Genomic DNA, 17,747 nt, shown 5'->3' with positions numbered 1-17,747 from the left:
AAACATATGTACATGTATGCTCAAGTTCATTCTGTTCTTGTATTCAGTTGTCTTTGTCTCGCCTTAGACGAAAGAATGCGAGACGTAGGGATTACAATCCGGCTGCAGCTTAACTATTTGTATAAGGCTTTATATTCAAATAATGGTAGACCTGGAACTTCATTCGTTGTATACAGATGCCTTGTTACGAAGTTGCCATCAGTCTTATGTCTATTGTCTTGACCTTTTTCATGGTTCAGCCACTGTTCGACAAAAAAGTTTAGTTTTTTCTTTTGTTAATTTCTCACTTATCAGTAAAGAGATAACTATATCTTGTATATGTGTTCTTTGAAAGGTCTGTATGTCAGTCAAACACTTGACCTCAACCTCATTTTCATTGGTCAATGTTAAGTTTTACTGGTTAAGTCTGTTTCTCAGATACTATAATTATATATAAGCAAGACAGTCAACTGCATTTGATGTATGGATTGATTGCAAGGTGTACGTGTCTGTCTAGCAGGGTTCATCTGACCTTGACCTCATTTTTATGGTTCATTGGTCAATATTAAGTTTTCATGATTTGGTCTGTTTCCTGTATAGTATAAAGAATAGTTCAACTATATTTGGTGTATATAATGATTATTAGGTGTACATGTTTGTCGGGCTTTAGTTATCTGACTTTTGCCTTATTTTAACGGATCATTGATGATGTTAAGTTTATGTGATATGTGTAGTAAAACTATCTGTTGGACTATCAACATTAAATAAATCATAACAAGTAGAGCAGGCGAGACCGTTTCAGTGTGTGAATTCTTGTTTAAGGAAAACATGTAAGTCTTTTAAAATAAAATGGTAAAAAGTTAAATCACCAAAAAAATGAACTCCGAGGAAAATTCAAAACGGAAAGTCCCTAATCAAATGGCAAAATCAATTGGACAAACACATCAAACGAATGGACAACAACTGTCATATTCCTGACTTGGTACAGGCATTTTCTTATGTAGAAAATGGTGGATGAAACCTGGTTTTATAGCTATCTTAACCTCTCACTTGTATGACAGTCGCATCAAATTCCATTATATTGACAACAATGTGTGAACAAAACAAACAGACATAATAGGTAAAAATGTTACCATAAAAGGTAATCCTCATTATGATGTCTTATATTTGTGGAAACACAAGATTGTATAATATGTCAATCATTTACAATTGTTCACCAGAAATGATTTTTATTGGTTATCACACTTCAAAGACGTTATACACAAATCACCTAAAAGCGAGAGAGACAGTGGATACCAAAGGGACATTCAAACTAATAAGTCTAAGATGAACTGACAACGCCATGTCGAAGAACGAAAGACGACTAAAAGACTAAATAAAAGTCTACAAAAAACAAAGTAAAAAACTAAGCTAATATTTGCCATTATAAATAAATAAATTTAATTCTTGGTGTACTTGGATATGCTGAATTCAACCATGTATTAAGATTTTGGATATAAGACCATAATATGTATGCCCATTTTTAATATTTTTAGTTCTTTGACCACATTCATTTTGTGTCAGAACCCTATATGTCAAATATCAAAAGCACAATCCAAATTCAGAACTGTATCGAGCTTGAAAGTAGTGTCCATACTTGCCCTAAATGTTTAGGGGATCGACCTCTGCGGTCGTATCAAATTGCACCCAGATGTCTTAGGACGACGACAACGCTGACAACGTGATAACATTTTACGACGGCAAACTATTTGCAGTCGTAAAAAATTCTGAATGCATGTTTATAATACAGGGTTATAATAATTCTTATTTTGAGAAGACCCTCACTGATTCTATCAGAAAATACACTGAAGATGATATTATCAAAATGCTGGACTTTTTTATCGAATATATATGTGTTAGGATTGATATTTCAACATAGTCGGTATTCCAATAGGGACTAATTGTGCTCCTCTTCTGGTCGATTTGTTTTTGTACTCGTATGAAGCAGAATTCATTCAGAACCTTCAAAAACAAAAAAATACCTTGTGAGATTCTTTAGTTTTACTTTCAGATATATTGATGATGTCCTATCACTGAATGACCCATATTTTAGTCAGTACTTGCATCTCGTGTATCCCAGTGAACTTGAAATTAAAAAGGATACTACTGATACTAGAAAGACTGCTTCATAGCGTTCCTCAATATTGACCCAGATGGACGACTTCACACTAAAATCTATGACAAACGGGTTGATTTCAACTTCCCAATTATCAATTTCCCTTTTCTCAACAGTAACATACCCTCTGCTCCGTCGTATGGCGTTTACATATCCCAATTAATACTTTATGCTCATGCATGTTCTAACTATATGGACTTCATATACAAGAGTGTGATCCTTACACAGAAACTGCTCCAACAGAGTTATGAGGAGGAAAGATTAATAAACTGCTTCGCTGAGCGCAGCTGGATACGCATGCAGAGGTCCAACCCTGAACAGTTGGGGCAAAAATGGACACAATATTCAAGCTTGATACAGGTCTGAATTTGGATTGTATTAAATATTTGACATATAGGTTTCTGAATAAATGTAGTCAAAGAACTTGAAATTGGTAATATGAATTGAATTTATATTCAATTAAAGATTTCTTGCTGTTGTGCAATACACTGTGCTGTTGCGCAATACTTAGTAAATCTGTTGTCAGACTATAAACAATTAAAGTCCAATTAATTCTTAATGTCATATTAGAAATTTCTTAAAATGTAAAGGGAGCTTCATGAGAATTGCTGACAGCATTTTTGAGTAATTGTCCGAAAACTGGAAAATCCCCCCTTTTTAGCTCACCGGGGCCCTTCGGGCCCCATGTGAGCTTATGCCATCACTTGGCGTCGTCGTCTGTCGTCGTCGTCGTCGTCTGTCGTCGTCGTCGTCTGTCGTCGTCGTCGTCGTCTGTCGTCGTAAACTATTTCAAAAATCTTCTCTGAAACTACAGGGGCCAAATACCTTCAAACTGTAACTAAATGTTCCTTAGGGTATCTAGTTTATAAATTGTATCCGAAATTTTGATCCATCGACAAACATGGCCGCCATGGCTAAAAATAGAACATAGGGTCAAATGCAGTTTTTGGCTTATATCTCAAAAACTAAAGCTTTTAGAGCAAATCTGACATGGGGTAAAATTGTTCAATTGGTCAAGATCTATCAGCTTGAAAATTTTCAGACGAATCAAACAATCCCATTGTTGGGTTGCTGCCACCGAATTGGTAGTTTTAACAAAATTTTGCAGTTTTTTGTTATTATTTTGAATATTATTATAGATATATATAAACTGTAAGCAGCAGTAATGTTCAGCAGAGTAAGATCTACAAAAAAGTTAAGCTGACCAAAATTGTCAATTGACCCCTTAAGGAGTTATTGCCCTTTAAAGACAATTTTACACAATTTGTTCATCAAGTTTGCTAACATTTAAAAATCTTCTCCTCTGAAATACAGGTGAGCGATTCAGGCTCTTGAGAGCCTCTTGTTTAATGAATAAAACCCCATAACTCAGAAATGTAAAATGTAAAATTTATAAAATTCTAAACGGAGCTTACATCAATAGATATAAACAATTCACCAAAGTTTCATAAGAACTGCTGAAAGCATTTTTGATTTTTGTCCGAAAACTTGAAAATCACCCTTTTTTAGCTCACAGGGGCCCGAAGGACCCCATGTGAGCTTATGCCATCACTTGGCGTCCGTCGTCTGTCGTCGTCGTCTGTCGTCGTGAACTATTTCAAAAATCTTCTCCTCTGAAACTACTGGGCCAAATACCTTCAAACTTTAACTAATTGTTCCTTAGGGTATCTAGTTTATAAATTGTATCCAAAGTTTTGATCCATCGACAAACATGGCCGCCATGGCTAAAAATAGAACATAGGGGTCAAATGCAGTTTTTGGCTTATATCTCAAAAACTAAAGCTTTTAGAGCAAATCTGACAAGGGGTAAAATTGTTCAATTGGTCAAGATCTATCAGCTCTGAAATTTTCAGACGAATCGAACAACCCATTGTTGGGTTGCTGCCACCGAATTGGTAGTTTTAACAAAATTTTGCAGTTTTTTGTTATTATTTTGAATATTATTATAGATATATATATAAACTGTAAGCAGCAGTAATGTTCAGCAAAGTAAGATCTACAAAAAAGTTAATATGACCATAATTGTCAATTGACCCCTTAAGGAGTTATTGCCCTTTAAAGACAATTTTACACAATTTGTTCATCACGTTTGCTAACATTTAAAAATCTTCTCCTCTGAAACTACTGGGCCAATTACCTTCAAACTTTTAACTAAATGTTCCTTAGGGTATCTTGTTTATAAATTGTATCCGAAGTTTGTATCCATCGACAAACATGGCTGCCATGGTTAAAAATAGAACATAAGGGTCAATTGCAGTTTTTGGCTTATATCTCAAAAACTAAATCTTTTAGAGCAAATGTGACATGGGGTAAAATTGTTTAATTGGTCAAGATCTATCGGCCCTGAAATTATCAGACGAATCGAACAACCCATTGTTGGGTTGCTGCCACCGAATTGGTAGTTTTAACAAAATTTTGCAGTTTTTTGTTATTATTTTGAATATTATTATAGATATATATAAACTGTAAGCAGCAATAATGTTCAGCAAAGTAAGATCTACAAAAAAGTTAATATGACCAAAATTGTCAATTGACCCCTTAAGGAGTTATTGCCCTTTAAAGACAATTTTACACAATTTGTTCATCAAGTTTGCTAACATTTAAAAATCTTCTCCTCTGAAATACAGGTGAGCGATTCAGGCTCTTGAGAGCCTCTTGTTTATGAATAAAACCCTGTAACTCGGAAACGTAAAATCTAAAATATATAAAAATCGAAAGAGAGCTCATGTCAATAGATATAAACATTTCCCCACAATTTCTTGCAAGTTGGTGAAAGCATTCTTGAGTTCTTGTCCGAAAACTGAAAAATCCCCCTTTTTTTAATGAATAAAACCCCATTACTCGGAAACGTAAAATCTTAAATTATAAAAAACGAAAGGGAGCTCACGTCAATAGATATAAACAATTCACCAAAGTTTTATGCAAATTGGTTAAAGCGTTTTTGAGTTAATGTCCGACATGTTGGCGTCGGACGGACAACGGTATATACCCTAATACGTCCCGTAAACGGGCGTATAAAAATGACACTCCGTAAATTTTATGGACACCATCACGAATTGGTTGATCTATACGATGTGTTTGTGTCTAAACTGACTAACGACATTTTAACCACGTCTTAGATTGTGAATTAACATCTATGTCGTCGGTCTGCTAAGTACCGAACGTTACCAATTCCTGAATATGAATGTTTATCGAGTGTGAATTTGCATTGCTATACGACGTGTCTCGGTTTTTATACATCCAACATTCATGTTTAAGTTATGCTTCTTTAGTGGGATCGGTTGGATATTGTGTTATGTCTTATCGTTAGTGGTTTGAATTCTGTATTGTCGGTACATTTCACATATATCTTATTTGTCAGTATAGTCGAGTTAATTTCCATTTTCCAAGTATAAAGTTTGTGTTAGTCCAAATAAGTATGACGTCGTCACAGCATTAATTTAAAATAGCCTTTCAAGACCGTCATAATCATGGTAATTATTTGGACTAGTATTGTGAAATAATTGTTAATTTTTGGATCTCGTTTCATGTGATTGTATGAATTTCAAGATTACATATACGTCACAAAAAAACTCCACGGTTTGTGGTGTGCTGTGCTGTTGTTTTAAAAGGAAGTGTTCGTTGTTATTATACAGTTTACATGTTGAAATGTACTTTTATATTATTTATTTATGCGTTTCTCTGTGCTGAGTGTTCTTGCGTTTGTTTGTACTGTATTCCTGTCACGTAGTGTTGTCATTTTAGCGATATTTTTTAACATTGCCATATAAGCGGGAGGTTTGGCTAGCCATAAAACCAAGTTCAACCCACCTTTTTCTTAAAATGTCCTGTACCAAGTCAGGAATATGGAGGTTGTTATCAAATAATCCGTTTCTATGTATGTTGGCGTTTGTTTTTGTTGCACTTCAGTGTTTCTATTGTTCGATTGTTTTCCTGTTATAGTTGATGTGATTCCCTCGGTTTTAGTTTGTAACCCGGATTTGTTTTCTCTCAATCGATTTATGACTTTTGAATAGCGGAATACTACTGTTGCCTTTATTTAGATTCAGCCTATCAAAGAACCCGATTTCAATTTTTGTTAAAATCAAACTTTAATTTTGGACCCTTTGGCCCTTTATTCCGAAATAAACAGTTAATACAATAACCCCCAAAATCAATCTCAACCTTTCTTTTGTGGTTTGGAACCTTGTTTTACAATTTCATAGAGATCCATATAATTATACTCAAGTTATTGTCTGGAAACCAAATGTCTTCGGACGACGACGCCGACTTCATCACAATTAACGAACGCCAAAATGTTGCGGTCGTATAAAAACATTTATTAATGTGATGCCTAATATGTGTTAAACAATATGATCCTCCAGTTAGAGCAATCTTTTGGACAGGCGAGATTAAATTTAACTGAAACTATACAGATCAGGTTAATAATAATTTGAGTGGGAACTTGTTGTTATTAACCATTTAAGATGTCACATAACGTACATACTTTGGTATAGGCTTCTAAACTCTTCTAAGCATTACAAAACAGGCACATGCCATTTATAAATGATTGTTTCAAATTAAATATAGGTAGCATGAGAGTCAACTATAGAATAACTAATCCAAAAATTCAAATATAGAAAAAATATATTCGATGAGTGAATGGACAACATATAAATTGAGGAATACATGTAGCCCATGAGGTAAGTATCAGTATTGTGCGTTCAAACATTGAATGTTTTCGATATTTGAATTCGTGAATTGGTTTTTATCTTAATTGATTATATCATGGACTTTTATGTAAATATAGTAGAAAATAAATGGAGCTATATCTTTTTCTAAGCATTCTTAATTCTTTTTGATGCAACTTCATCAACAGTCTTGACAACACCCATTGTTGTATGACTTAGAGATGTGAACTGATCATATTTATAAAGAATTATTTCTATTTTACTCGGATACCACAGTAGTTCTTTGTAACCAATTAAATAAGTCTTTTTGTATGAGCGGAAACAAAGAATAAAATGATTGGTTGCAATAATATGGAATAAAACTAGGAACTTTGTCTTGTTGAATTTGGTCTAAAATCCAAATTAGTACGAAATTTAAGTATAACTGCTCCATATATATACCATTCTTTTTAGATGTTTAATGCATAATTTGTCAAAAAAATCAGGAATCCTCTCTTAAAAAGATGCTTCCTGAACTAATGAATTAATGAAGAACATGTAAAACTTCATCAAAGGTACAAGACTTATAATTTAATATGCTATATGCGAATTGCACATGGTCAACACTTGTATTTTTCAATGTGATTTAGTAAATATACTAATAACTTGTTTTTTTTTATGAAAATAAATTGTGAATATAAGAATAAGGAGATGTGGCATGATTGCCAATCAGACAACTAGCCACTAGAGTTCAAATGAAGTTTGCAATTATATGCAACCTACAGCCATATGTTTATTACAAAATGTATTTACAACATTCATCAAATATCAATAATGACAAAAACTTCATGTTTTTCTCCGTCATAAATCTGCATATTAGAATAGGTGATGGCTTTTACTTCTGTTCCCTGAAAAACATAATCAATCAAATATTTAGATAAAACAATTGAAAGTAGAATATTTTTCAAGTAAAACATAGATATTTTGTAAGTAAAACATAGATATTTGTAGTCCAACGCGTATCTCTAGATTAATATTAAAAATTACCAAATTTTCCTTTGATCTTACTGACTGATAATTTCCTTTCTCAGGACAGTAGAGTGATATGAAAAATTATCGCTAGAAACTAAGGGCGCAAGTGCCGTTGTCAATGAAATTAGCAACGTTGTCATAGGTAAAATAGCAATAAACTGATTATCATTGGTCATCTCAACTCAATTGCTTTTCTCACTTTCGCCGTACCGGCTCAAGCGAGAAAATTAATCTCATTGAGATGACCAACGATAATTTATAAGTATTCCTCCTAGGCGAATGTATAGAAAGGAAGAGATGCATAAATACATGGTAACTGTTTAATGTATTTCCCTAACATGTTGCTGGGAACAGTATATCTGTATATCTATGTCAATATATATATGTTCCTGCATGTTAGTGCAATTGTTGTTTTGTAAATATTGATTAAAATGAATACAATTCAACAGTAGTCGAGGAATATACTAGGTGATTTCTCGTGAAATTGAGAAAAAAAACCTACTTTAAAAAGAACTTCATACCACTTGTAAAACAATTCTTTTATTCTTACTTTTTGTCTCGCCTTGACGGAGTCAAAAAGCGAGACATAGGTATGCTGTTTCCGGCGTCGGCGTCAACAATGTATTAGTTTGTGATTAGGTCTAGTTCATGGTGAACCACTAGTGGTAGGTCAATGATATTTGGTATGCAGTTGTATTAGCATTGGCACATCTCATTACGATGGAGATTTTTTGGCCCCGCCCCCTAAGTAAAGGTCTAGTGACTTTGAAACTTTGCTTAGTTTACATGTTTTAGTTTGTGATTAGGTCAGTTTATGGGGAACCACTAGTGGTAGGTCAATGATATTTGGTATGCAATTGTATTAGCATTGGCACATCACATTACCATGGGGATTATTTGGCCCCGCCCCCTCAGTCAAGGTCTATTGACTTTGAAACTTTACTTAGTTTACATGTATTATTTCGTGATTAGGTCAGTTTATGGTGAATTACTAGTGGTAGGTCAATGATATTTGATATGCAGTTGTATAAGCATTGGCATATCTCATTTCCATGGAGATTATTTGGCCCCGCCTCCTCATTCATGGTCTATTGACTTTGAAACTTTTGCTTAGTGTTCATGTATTAGTTTGTGATTAGGTCAGTTTAAGGGGAACTGTTAGTGGTAGGTCAATGATAATTGGTATGCAGTTGTATAAGCATTAGCACATCTCATTTCCATGGAGAATATTTGGTCCTTACCCCTCATTCATGGTCTATTGACTTTGAAACTTTTGCTTAGTTTACATGTATTAGTTTGTGATTAGGTCAGTTTAAGATGAACCACTAATGTTAAGTCAATGATATTCGGTATGCAAATGTATTGGCATTTGCAACTTTCATTTCCATGGATATTATATTACCCCACTCCTTAATTATGGTTCATTGACTTTGAAACTTTTACATAGTTAACAAGTTAATGTTTGTGTTTAGGTTTGTTTAAAGGGAACAACTTATGAAAAGTTAATGGTATTTGGTTTGCAGTTGTATTAGCATTGGCACATCTCATTTCCATGGAGATTGTTTAGCCCTGTACCTTCAGTCATGGTTCATTGACTTTGAATATTTGCATTACTTACATGTTAAAGTATTGCTATTTTAATTTCAACATTTGAATTATCAAAATAACAAATAGGCGAGACATATCTCTGTGTTAACAGTTTATTATATTTTATATTTATATCTAAGACTGGTAACAATATGTTATTTCGTAGAAATTATACTTAAAGTATATGATTTATCCATATTAAGTAAGGAACACCAATAACAACGGGACAACAAACATTATTAACAATGGGTGGCAACTTATTTTATTCATTTAAATTACTTTGTTGTTAAATTTTGTTGCAATCTCACAAATGCAATGGGCAATATATGTTTAATAAGCACCACTTGAACTGGCCGAAATTTCAGAACCTTTCATAAAAATTATTAACACCTTTTAGTACATGATTGCTACATCGTAGTAAAATGGCCCCTGTGTAAACAATGAATGTAATTGTGTTTTCAGTATAGAGTTGTACAACAAGAACATAGATAACATTATTAAGTGAATTTGACTCCTTGTCGTTCTTTGAAAAAAATGATCAACGTCTCATATATAGGCGAGTGACTTAATTATTTCAAAAAGACGCTTAGTTATCGACTTTAATGCACCCACCTAACACACGGCTGTATTATATATCATTCGAAAGCTAATAATCTGTACTTTCTGTTTTGTCCGGTCGTAAAAAAATCGTACGGTGCATTTTCTGTTAAATCAAGGTCAAATGTCATGAAAAAACATTCCAATTTTTGCGATTACTAAACAAAAAGCCATTTTCTAATTCTTGTACCATAAAATTTTTCAAAAGATCATATGAACTTTATATAACATAATACATTATTTCCAAATCAAACAAAAAATAAGATGTTATATGCGCAATATTTCCCGAAAATTGAACTTCATCACAAATCCTAAAAAAATGAAAAATTGTTCCAAAAACAAAATATATCTTGGGGGTGAAATGATCTGTGAGGCGATGGTGTGTTTTTACAAGGGTGTTTTGTGTATAGTATTGTAGATGTCTTTGTTTATAAAGACGCAAACCATGCTGGATTTCTGATACTTTTAATCAAGGTAGATAACTGTGTTAAACATTGTACATAGTAACATACGGAATGAAGTGACGGACATATATTCCGGATCAATATTAAAGTTAGGATATTACATCCCTCCTCAACTTAGATAAAGAAATAATTTTCATTTAAACTTATTGAAACATTAAACATTAAAACATTTTTGTTGTTGTTGAAATTATCTATCAAAAGAATGAAATGAAGTCTATGATTGTCATAAAAATGGATTTCCAAATTTTCGATCATATAAAGTTTAAAATGTTCTGACTAGAGTCTCTTGACTAGAATCCACAAAATGATTGCTAACAAACTAATGTCTAGTTCACTACTAAACTATTCTAAATGATACTAAATATAATCAACAAAACATATTTCATGAAACTTAGAGCCTTTTTACTCTTTTACCAATCTAGGGGATTATTATGCCCCATTCACTGAATTCACTGATATAATTATAGGGGATTATTATGCCCCATGCACACGTAATAAATTTCAATGGTTTGATCAAAATTAACGCACATAGTCTTCCAGATATTTAGGAACATGTTTTTGTCGTACTGGCCTTTCGCTTTGTTGCGGAGTAGTTGACTGTTGTTTGGTTCCTGAAGAGGGTGGTTGATCTTGATTATTTGATGGTATTGTGTCGCATATATTTTCAAATTGTTCTTCAATTTCATCAGTTGTTTTGCGGATCGGTGGACGGTTCACTTTCTTAAATTTTGATGAGTTTCGAGTAACTAATTTCTCGCCATTTGTAACGGTGATCATGCTTCCTTTCTTGTTGATGACATTATACGGATTTGGTTCATAGGCTGTTGTGAGTTTGTTTTCTTTTCGATCGGTCTGTCTTAACACGGAATTTCCTATTTCAATATTACTCGGCTTTGCATGATTTCTATCATCAAATTGTTTTTTCATTTTGCATTTTTCACTTTCATCATTTTGTCGTGCATTTTCATCCATTTGTCTGTTGGTAATGTTAGGTTTGTGCACTTGTGGAAGTTTTGTTACTGGTTCCCTGTTAAATAATAACTGAAACGGCGGGTAACCTGTGCTTGTGTGTGGAGTTGCTCTAAATTGTCGGAGAAATTTAAACAGTTCTTGTTTCCAGCTTTTCCTTTCCACATGAGCTGCTTTAATTGTCTTCATCATTGGTTTATTAAATGATTCGGCCTGGGCATTGGCACGTGGCCATAATGGTGTTATACGGCGGTGTTCAAATCCAGTATTTTCAGCATATTGTCTGAATGCATGAGAGTTAAACGGAGGACCATTATCTGTTTTGATTACTTTAGGAATTCCGAAAGTAGATATAACTTTGTCCAAAACAGGAATAACAGTTGAAGCAGAGTTGGATTTAATTACTTCAACTACTGGATAACGTGAATATTCATCTGTAATAACGAATAAGAGGTCTCCGCTAGGTAATGGACCACAAAAATCAGCACTCAAATTTGCCCACGGCTTTTCTGGCAATTCAGACATTCTTAACGGTTCAATTCTTTTGGTGTGTGTAACAGATTGACATGCTGAACAGTCTTTAATTGCATTATCAACTCTGTCATTAAGTCCTGGAAACCATATCTTGGAACGTAAGAATGCTTTAGTTTTGGTGATACCCTGATGACCTTCATGCGCAATGTTAACAGCTCGCACACGGAGTTCAGATGGGAGTACAATACGATTGTCTCTCAGTAAAATAGTGTCACCATAGGTTACAAGTTCACCGCTGATGCTCCTTAATGCTTGTAATTCCTCAATGTCAATTTCCAGATCTGTTATGTTTTTGATTTTAAACCATTGTCCAGTTCTTACAAATTCTATTGCCTTTTGAATAGTTTTGTCCTTTGAAGAAGCCATTTTAACTTCATCAAGTGTCATTGCACGAGGTACTGCTTCAGACATAACAAATCTCACATACTGTTCTGCTATAGATTGTTCTCGGGATTTGACAGGGTTGTCTGATGGGTGTCTTGACATAAAATCTGCAGGATTTTCACTTCCTGGTCGATATGTTATCTTAAGTTTGTATGGTTGTAATCTCAAACCCCAACGTTCAATTCTCAGTGGTGGCTTTGGTTTCTGCCAAATACGCTCTAGTGGCTTGTGATCTGTTATAATGTTCACGTTTGGTGCACCTCTTATGTACATATCAAAGTGTTCACATGCCCAAACAATAGCAAGAGCTTCTCGTTCAGTTTGGCTATACCTTGTTTCAGTGTCAGTAAGACTTCTGCTGGCATAAGCTACAGTTTTTCCTTCTTGAGACATTATTGCCCCGAGTCCAACAGGACTGGCATCAACCAAAATATCAATCTCATGTTTCGGATTAAAATATGTCATGACGGTGTCGCTAGATAGTTCGTATTTCAATTTTTCGAAAGCTGCTTCTTGTTCAGAACCCCAGGTCCAATTTGTATCTTGGCGTGTTAGTCTTCTTAACGGCTCACATAATGTTGCATAATTCTGTATGAATCTAGATGAGTATGTAGTCATACCTAGAAAGCTACGCAGTTCTGGTACATTTTTCGGTGGAGACATGTCTTTGATTGCGCTAACCTTCTTTGGATCTGGCGAAATGCCATCTTTCGAAAATGTAACCCCGAAAAACACTACTTGATCTTTATTAAACTCACATTTTTCAAGATTTAAAGTTAGTCCGTTTTCAAGTAACCTCTTGAATGTGGCATCTAACGCTTTATCATGTTCTGCCTGTGATTTGCCATATATGATTATGTCGTCTGAAATGTTTTTAACTCCAGGTATACCACTTACAACGTTGCGTATTACTTCTTGGAAAATTTCTGAAGCTGATGATATTCCAAAATTGAGGCGTTTGTAACAAAATAGACCTGCATGTGTACTAAATGTTGTTATATATCGAGACGAAGGATGGAGTTCCAGCTGGTGGTATCCTGACCTTAGGTCCAGCTTTGTAAACAGTATTGCTCCAGTTAAGTCGTGTATCAGTTCATCTATAGTCGGTAAAAGATGTCGTTCACGAGATATAGCTTTGTTCGGCTGACGCATATCAACACATAGTCTAATCTCTTCTGGGTTTTTCTTTGGTGGAGTCACTATAGGAGACACCCAGGGTGTTGGTGTACCCTCTATTTTTTCAATAATATCTTGCTCTTGCAGTTTTATAAGTTCTTTCTCAACTTTATCACGAAGGTGAAATGGTGTCCTTCTGTGTCTCTGTGCTACTGGTTTCACATTTTCATCTATGTGCAGTTTAATTGGTTTTCCCTTGTATTTACCAATGCTTTCAAACAATTTAGGATATTTTGCTTTTGGATCAGTTATCTGGTTAATAATCTTTACAAGCCCTAGCTTGCTTGCAAGTGGGTATCCGAGCAAAGCTCCATGATTTCCTTGAACTACATAGAAGGTGTCACAGTCAATAGTACTTTTTGTTTCGACACTAAGCTGACATTGACCCATGACCTTTAAAGGATCACTTCCGCCATACGGTAATAAATTTGGATTATTGCCCTTTTTCATCTTAGGTGCTCCTATCTTGTGATAAGTTTTCTGGTCAAGAAGGTTAACTGTTGCACCAGTGTCTAGAAGAAAGTTGCAATGTTTGTCGTTTATGCGAATGTTTACTCTTGGTGTTTTCGAACCAACTACACTTACATGTTCTCGTGACGGTGTAATCATGCTGATATGATATGCATATTCTTCATCACTACTTGATTCATAATTATTGTTGTCTGTGTTATGTTGGACCTCTCTAACTTTTTCTTGTCTAGTAGGATTGTGCCTCTGTCTACATACTTTGCTGAAATGATTTAGTTTACTGCAATAGTTGCATTTTTTCCCTTTAGCTGGGCATTCATTTGTATGCGGGTACTGTCCACCACAGTTACGGCATGTATGTTTGTGTTGTTTAGAATTATCATTACGGTAGTGTGGCTTTGTGTTATTTCTTTGGTTGTTTTGCTTTTGTGGTTGTCTTTGGGCGGTACGTTGTGTAGATTGTACTTTATTTATGGTTTCACGTTCCATAGTTAGAGCTTGTGAATCTGCCATCTCAAGCGCCCTTCCAGTTGCCAATATGTCATCAAGTGTCTTGTCAGGTTCCCTCAGAGCTCTTCGTCTGAGCCTGTTTGATTTGCAGTTTTGAATGACTTGTGTGAGAATTTCACTGTCTATGTTGCCAAATTTGCAATTTTTTGATAACTTCCGTAATTCAGTAACAAACTCATCTAATGATTGACCATCTAATTGTTTATAGCTACGGAATTTGTATATTTCCATTTGTATGTTCTTCTTGGGGTCAAAATAGTCTTTCAGGACTTTCTTTGTTGCATCATACGAGGCTAATGTTTGCTTTTTTTCGGCATCGTATATATCATAGACCCTTTCCCCAGCATAATGTAATAATAAGGCACGTTTTCTGTCTTCATCGTCGATATCTAGACCAATGAAAAGGTTTTCTAGGCGTTCAACCCATTTTTCCCAACGAGGACCTGCGCTTGATTTGTCCGTTTCAATATCAAAGGAAGGAAATGCGGGTAAATTAAAAGCTGCCATTTTCTCGTCGCCAATGAAATGATCTGTGAGGCGATGGTGTGTTTTTACAAGGGTGTTTTGTGTATAGTATTGTAGATGTCTTTGTTTATAAAGACGCAAACCATGCTGGATTTCTGATACTTTTAATCAAGGTAGATAACTGTGTTAAACATTGTACATAGTAACATACGGAATGAAGTGACGGACATATATTCCGGATCAATATTAAAGTTAGGATATTACAGGGGGATCGATATTTGTATGCTAAAAAAATAGATAAATAATAGGTTTTAGGTCAAGTAATATTTGTTTTGTAATTTTAAGATGCAATTATTAATTATTGTTCATAGAACAGCCTTCTATTGAAGTGTTTGCAGTTGCCCAAAAATCTGCCATCTGCAAATAGCGATAATTTTGTTATTCTATGTTAAGATAGCACATCGCTAATTGTCAATATCAGGGAGGAGAATGATTTTCCATAATAAAAGAAGGGGTATTTTAAGTTCGAAAAGAATATAAACGAGCTAATTGAGGTAAAAATATGTTTACTTTTTTTAATCATGTTTAAATGCAAACATGACTTTACGACTAAATTGTAGGCAACATTGAAATAAGTAACCTTGTTTAGAAACACTTGGTTGTCTAAAGCGGGATTTAAACGAACTACATATAATGCTGCTGCTTCTTATTTAGTTTAAAATCGTGTTAGACATATTAAATGTGATTAGAAGTTTAATCTCTTTAATTATTTGAATAAAAGATGCTTCTATATATCTTTATTCTCACAAACCAAATTTCAAAGGTATAGAGATAGGATTGAGTATTTTCAACATAAGCTTTTAAAATACAAATGCAGGTCATTGTGTATGTAAAACACTATAAGCAGTTGTGAAATAAAAAAATGAAAAAGTTGAATACCTTCCTGACCTCATCAAATCATTCGCTGTTTTAGGCAGTGATCGTTTTCATGCTGTGCTGTGTTTTGTGGACTGTTGTTCGTCTCTTGGGCTTTAATTTTATTTTGTTCATGGTTTTAATTCAGTTTATTTGATTCATGGTTTATGATGTTGATTGTCCCTTTGGTATTATTTTACTTTAAAAATATTAACTTGCAGTAATGAAAATCGGCAAAAAAATCGCCTCAAAGTAAAGTGAAGAAGATTAACGCAATAAGACAAATATCCGCGAAAATAACTTAATTTGCTCACGGTGACATATATATAGAACCAAATCATCGTTATCATGATACATTTAACTACAATGATCTACAATTTTTAAAACTTTTACTACTTGAAGAGTGACGAAATATATCAAAGGGACATCAAACTCATAATTGAAAACGAACTGACAAAGCCGGGCAATCAACGAACAAGACAAGCAACAGTATACAAAATACAACATATAAAACTACAGATTGAGTACACAAACCCCCCCAAAAATATTTGGGGTGAACTCAGGGGCTCTAAAAGGGTGAGCAGATCATGTTCCACATGTGACACCCGTCTTGTGGCTCGTGTAATTCCTACCTCGGTGCCAAGCCTTATTCGGTAGGTGACATTCAAGGCAGAAATGACGGTATTTTGGTTACGTCAATTGGAACTTATCAGTCGTCATCTGGCAAAACAGATATTTCATAATTGTCAACCAACTCGTAGTGGCGTCCATAAAATTTTCAAAGGGATGATTTCAACTTTATATTTGAACTCTGGTTTAAAACCATGTTCAAACCACCATTTTTGTCGAGCCTTCGACTTTAGTCGAAAAAGCGAGACATAGCGATCCTACATTCCGTCGGCGTCGTCGTCGTCGTCGTCGTCGTTGTCGTCGGCGGCGTCCACAAATATTCACTCTGTGGTTAAAGTTTTTAAAATTTTAATAACTTTCTTAAACTATCCTGGATTTCTACCAAACTTGGACAGAAGCTTGTTTATGAATATAAGATAGTATCCAGAAGTAAATTTTGTAAAAATAAAATTCCATTTTTTCCGTATTTTACTTATAAATGGACTTAGTTTTTCTGCCGGGAAATATTACATTCACTCTGTGGTTAAAGTTTTTAAAATTTTAATAACTTTCTTAAACTATCCTAGGTTTGTACCAAACTTGGACAGAAGCTTGTTTATGATCATAAGATAGTATCCAAAAGAAAATTTTGTAAAAAAATAAATCCATTTTTACCTTATTTTACTTTTAAATGGACTTAGATTTTCTGCCAGGAAACAACACATTCACTCTGTGGTTAAAGTTTTTAAAATTTTAATAACTTTCTTATACTATTTTGGATTTGTACCAAACTTGGACAGAAGCTTCTTTATGATCAAAAGCTAGTATCTAGAAGGAAATTTTGTAAAAAAATAAATCCATTTTTTCTGTATTTTACTTTTAAATGGACTTAGATTTTCTGCCAGGAAACAACACATTCACTCTGTGGTTAAAGTTTTTAGAATTTTAATAACTTTCTTATACTATTTTGGATTTGTACGGTCTACCAAACTTGGACAGAAGCTTGTTTATGATCAAATGCTAGTATCTAGAAGGAAATTATGTTTTCTTCCAGTTAACATTACATTCAGTCTGCAGTTAAAGTTTTTAAACATTTATTAGATTCATAAATTATCCTGGATTTTTACCAAACTTCGACAGAAGCTTCTTACAATCAAAAGATAGTATCAAGAGGAATATTTTTATTGATTTACTTCCTCATTTTTGTTGAGCCTGTGATTAACAGAAAAAGTAGGCGAGACACTGGGTTCCGCG

The 17,747-nt window shown here is 34.2% G+C and overlaps 1 protein-coding gene across 1 annotated transcript in view; it reads right to left on the bottom strand.

Moving 5' to 3' along the window:
* Positions 1–6,432: 6,432 nt before the first annotated feature.
* LOC127732017 (protein archease-like) overlaps positions 6,433–17,747 on the bottom strand; it is a 36,662-nt gene continuing 25,347 nt past the window's right edge. Inside the window, exon 8 of the mRNA XM_052241066.1 lies at positions 6,433–7,691. Coding sequence (XP_052097026.1) covers positions 7,605–7,691 — 87 coding nt within the window. The 3' untranslated portion in view covers positions 6,433–7,604. The remainder of the gene's footprint in view (positions 7,692–17,747) is intronic.

The sequence above is a fragment of the Mytilus californianus genome, unplaced genomic scaffold (genome assembly GCF_021869535.1).
Source record: "Mytilus californianus isolate M0D057914Y unplaced genomic scaffold, xbMytCali1.0.p SCAF_21, whole genome shotgun sequence".
In the NCBI taxonomy this organism is placed as follows: Eukaryota; Metazoa; Mollusca; class Bivalvia; order Mytilida; family Mytilidae; genus Mytilus; species Mytilus californianus.
This window is presented reverse-complemented; position numbering and strand designations above follow the sequence as displayed.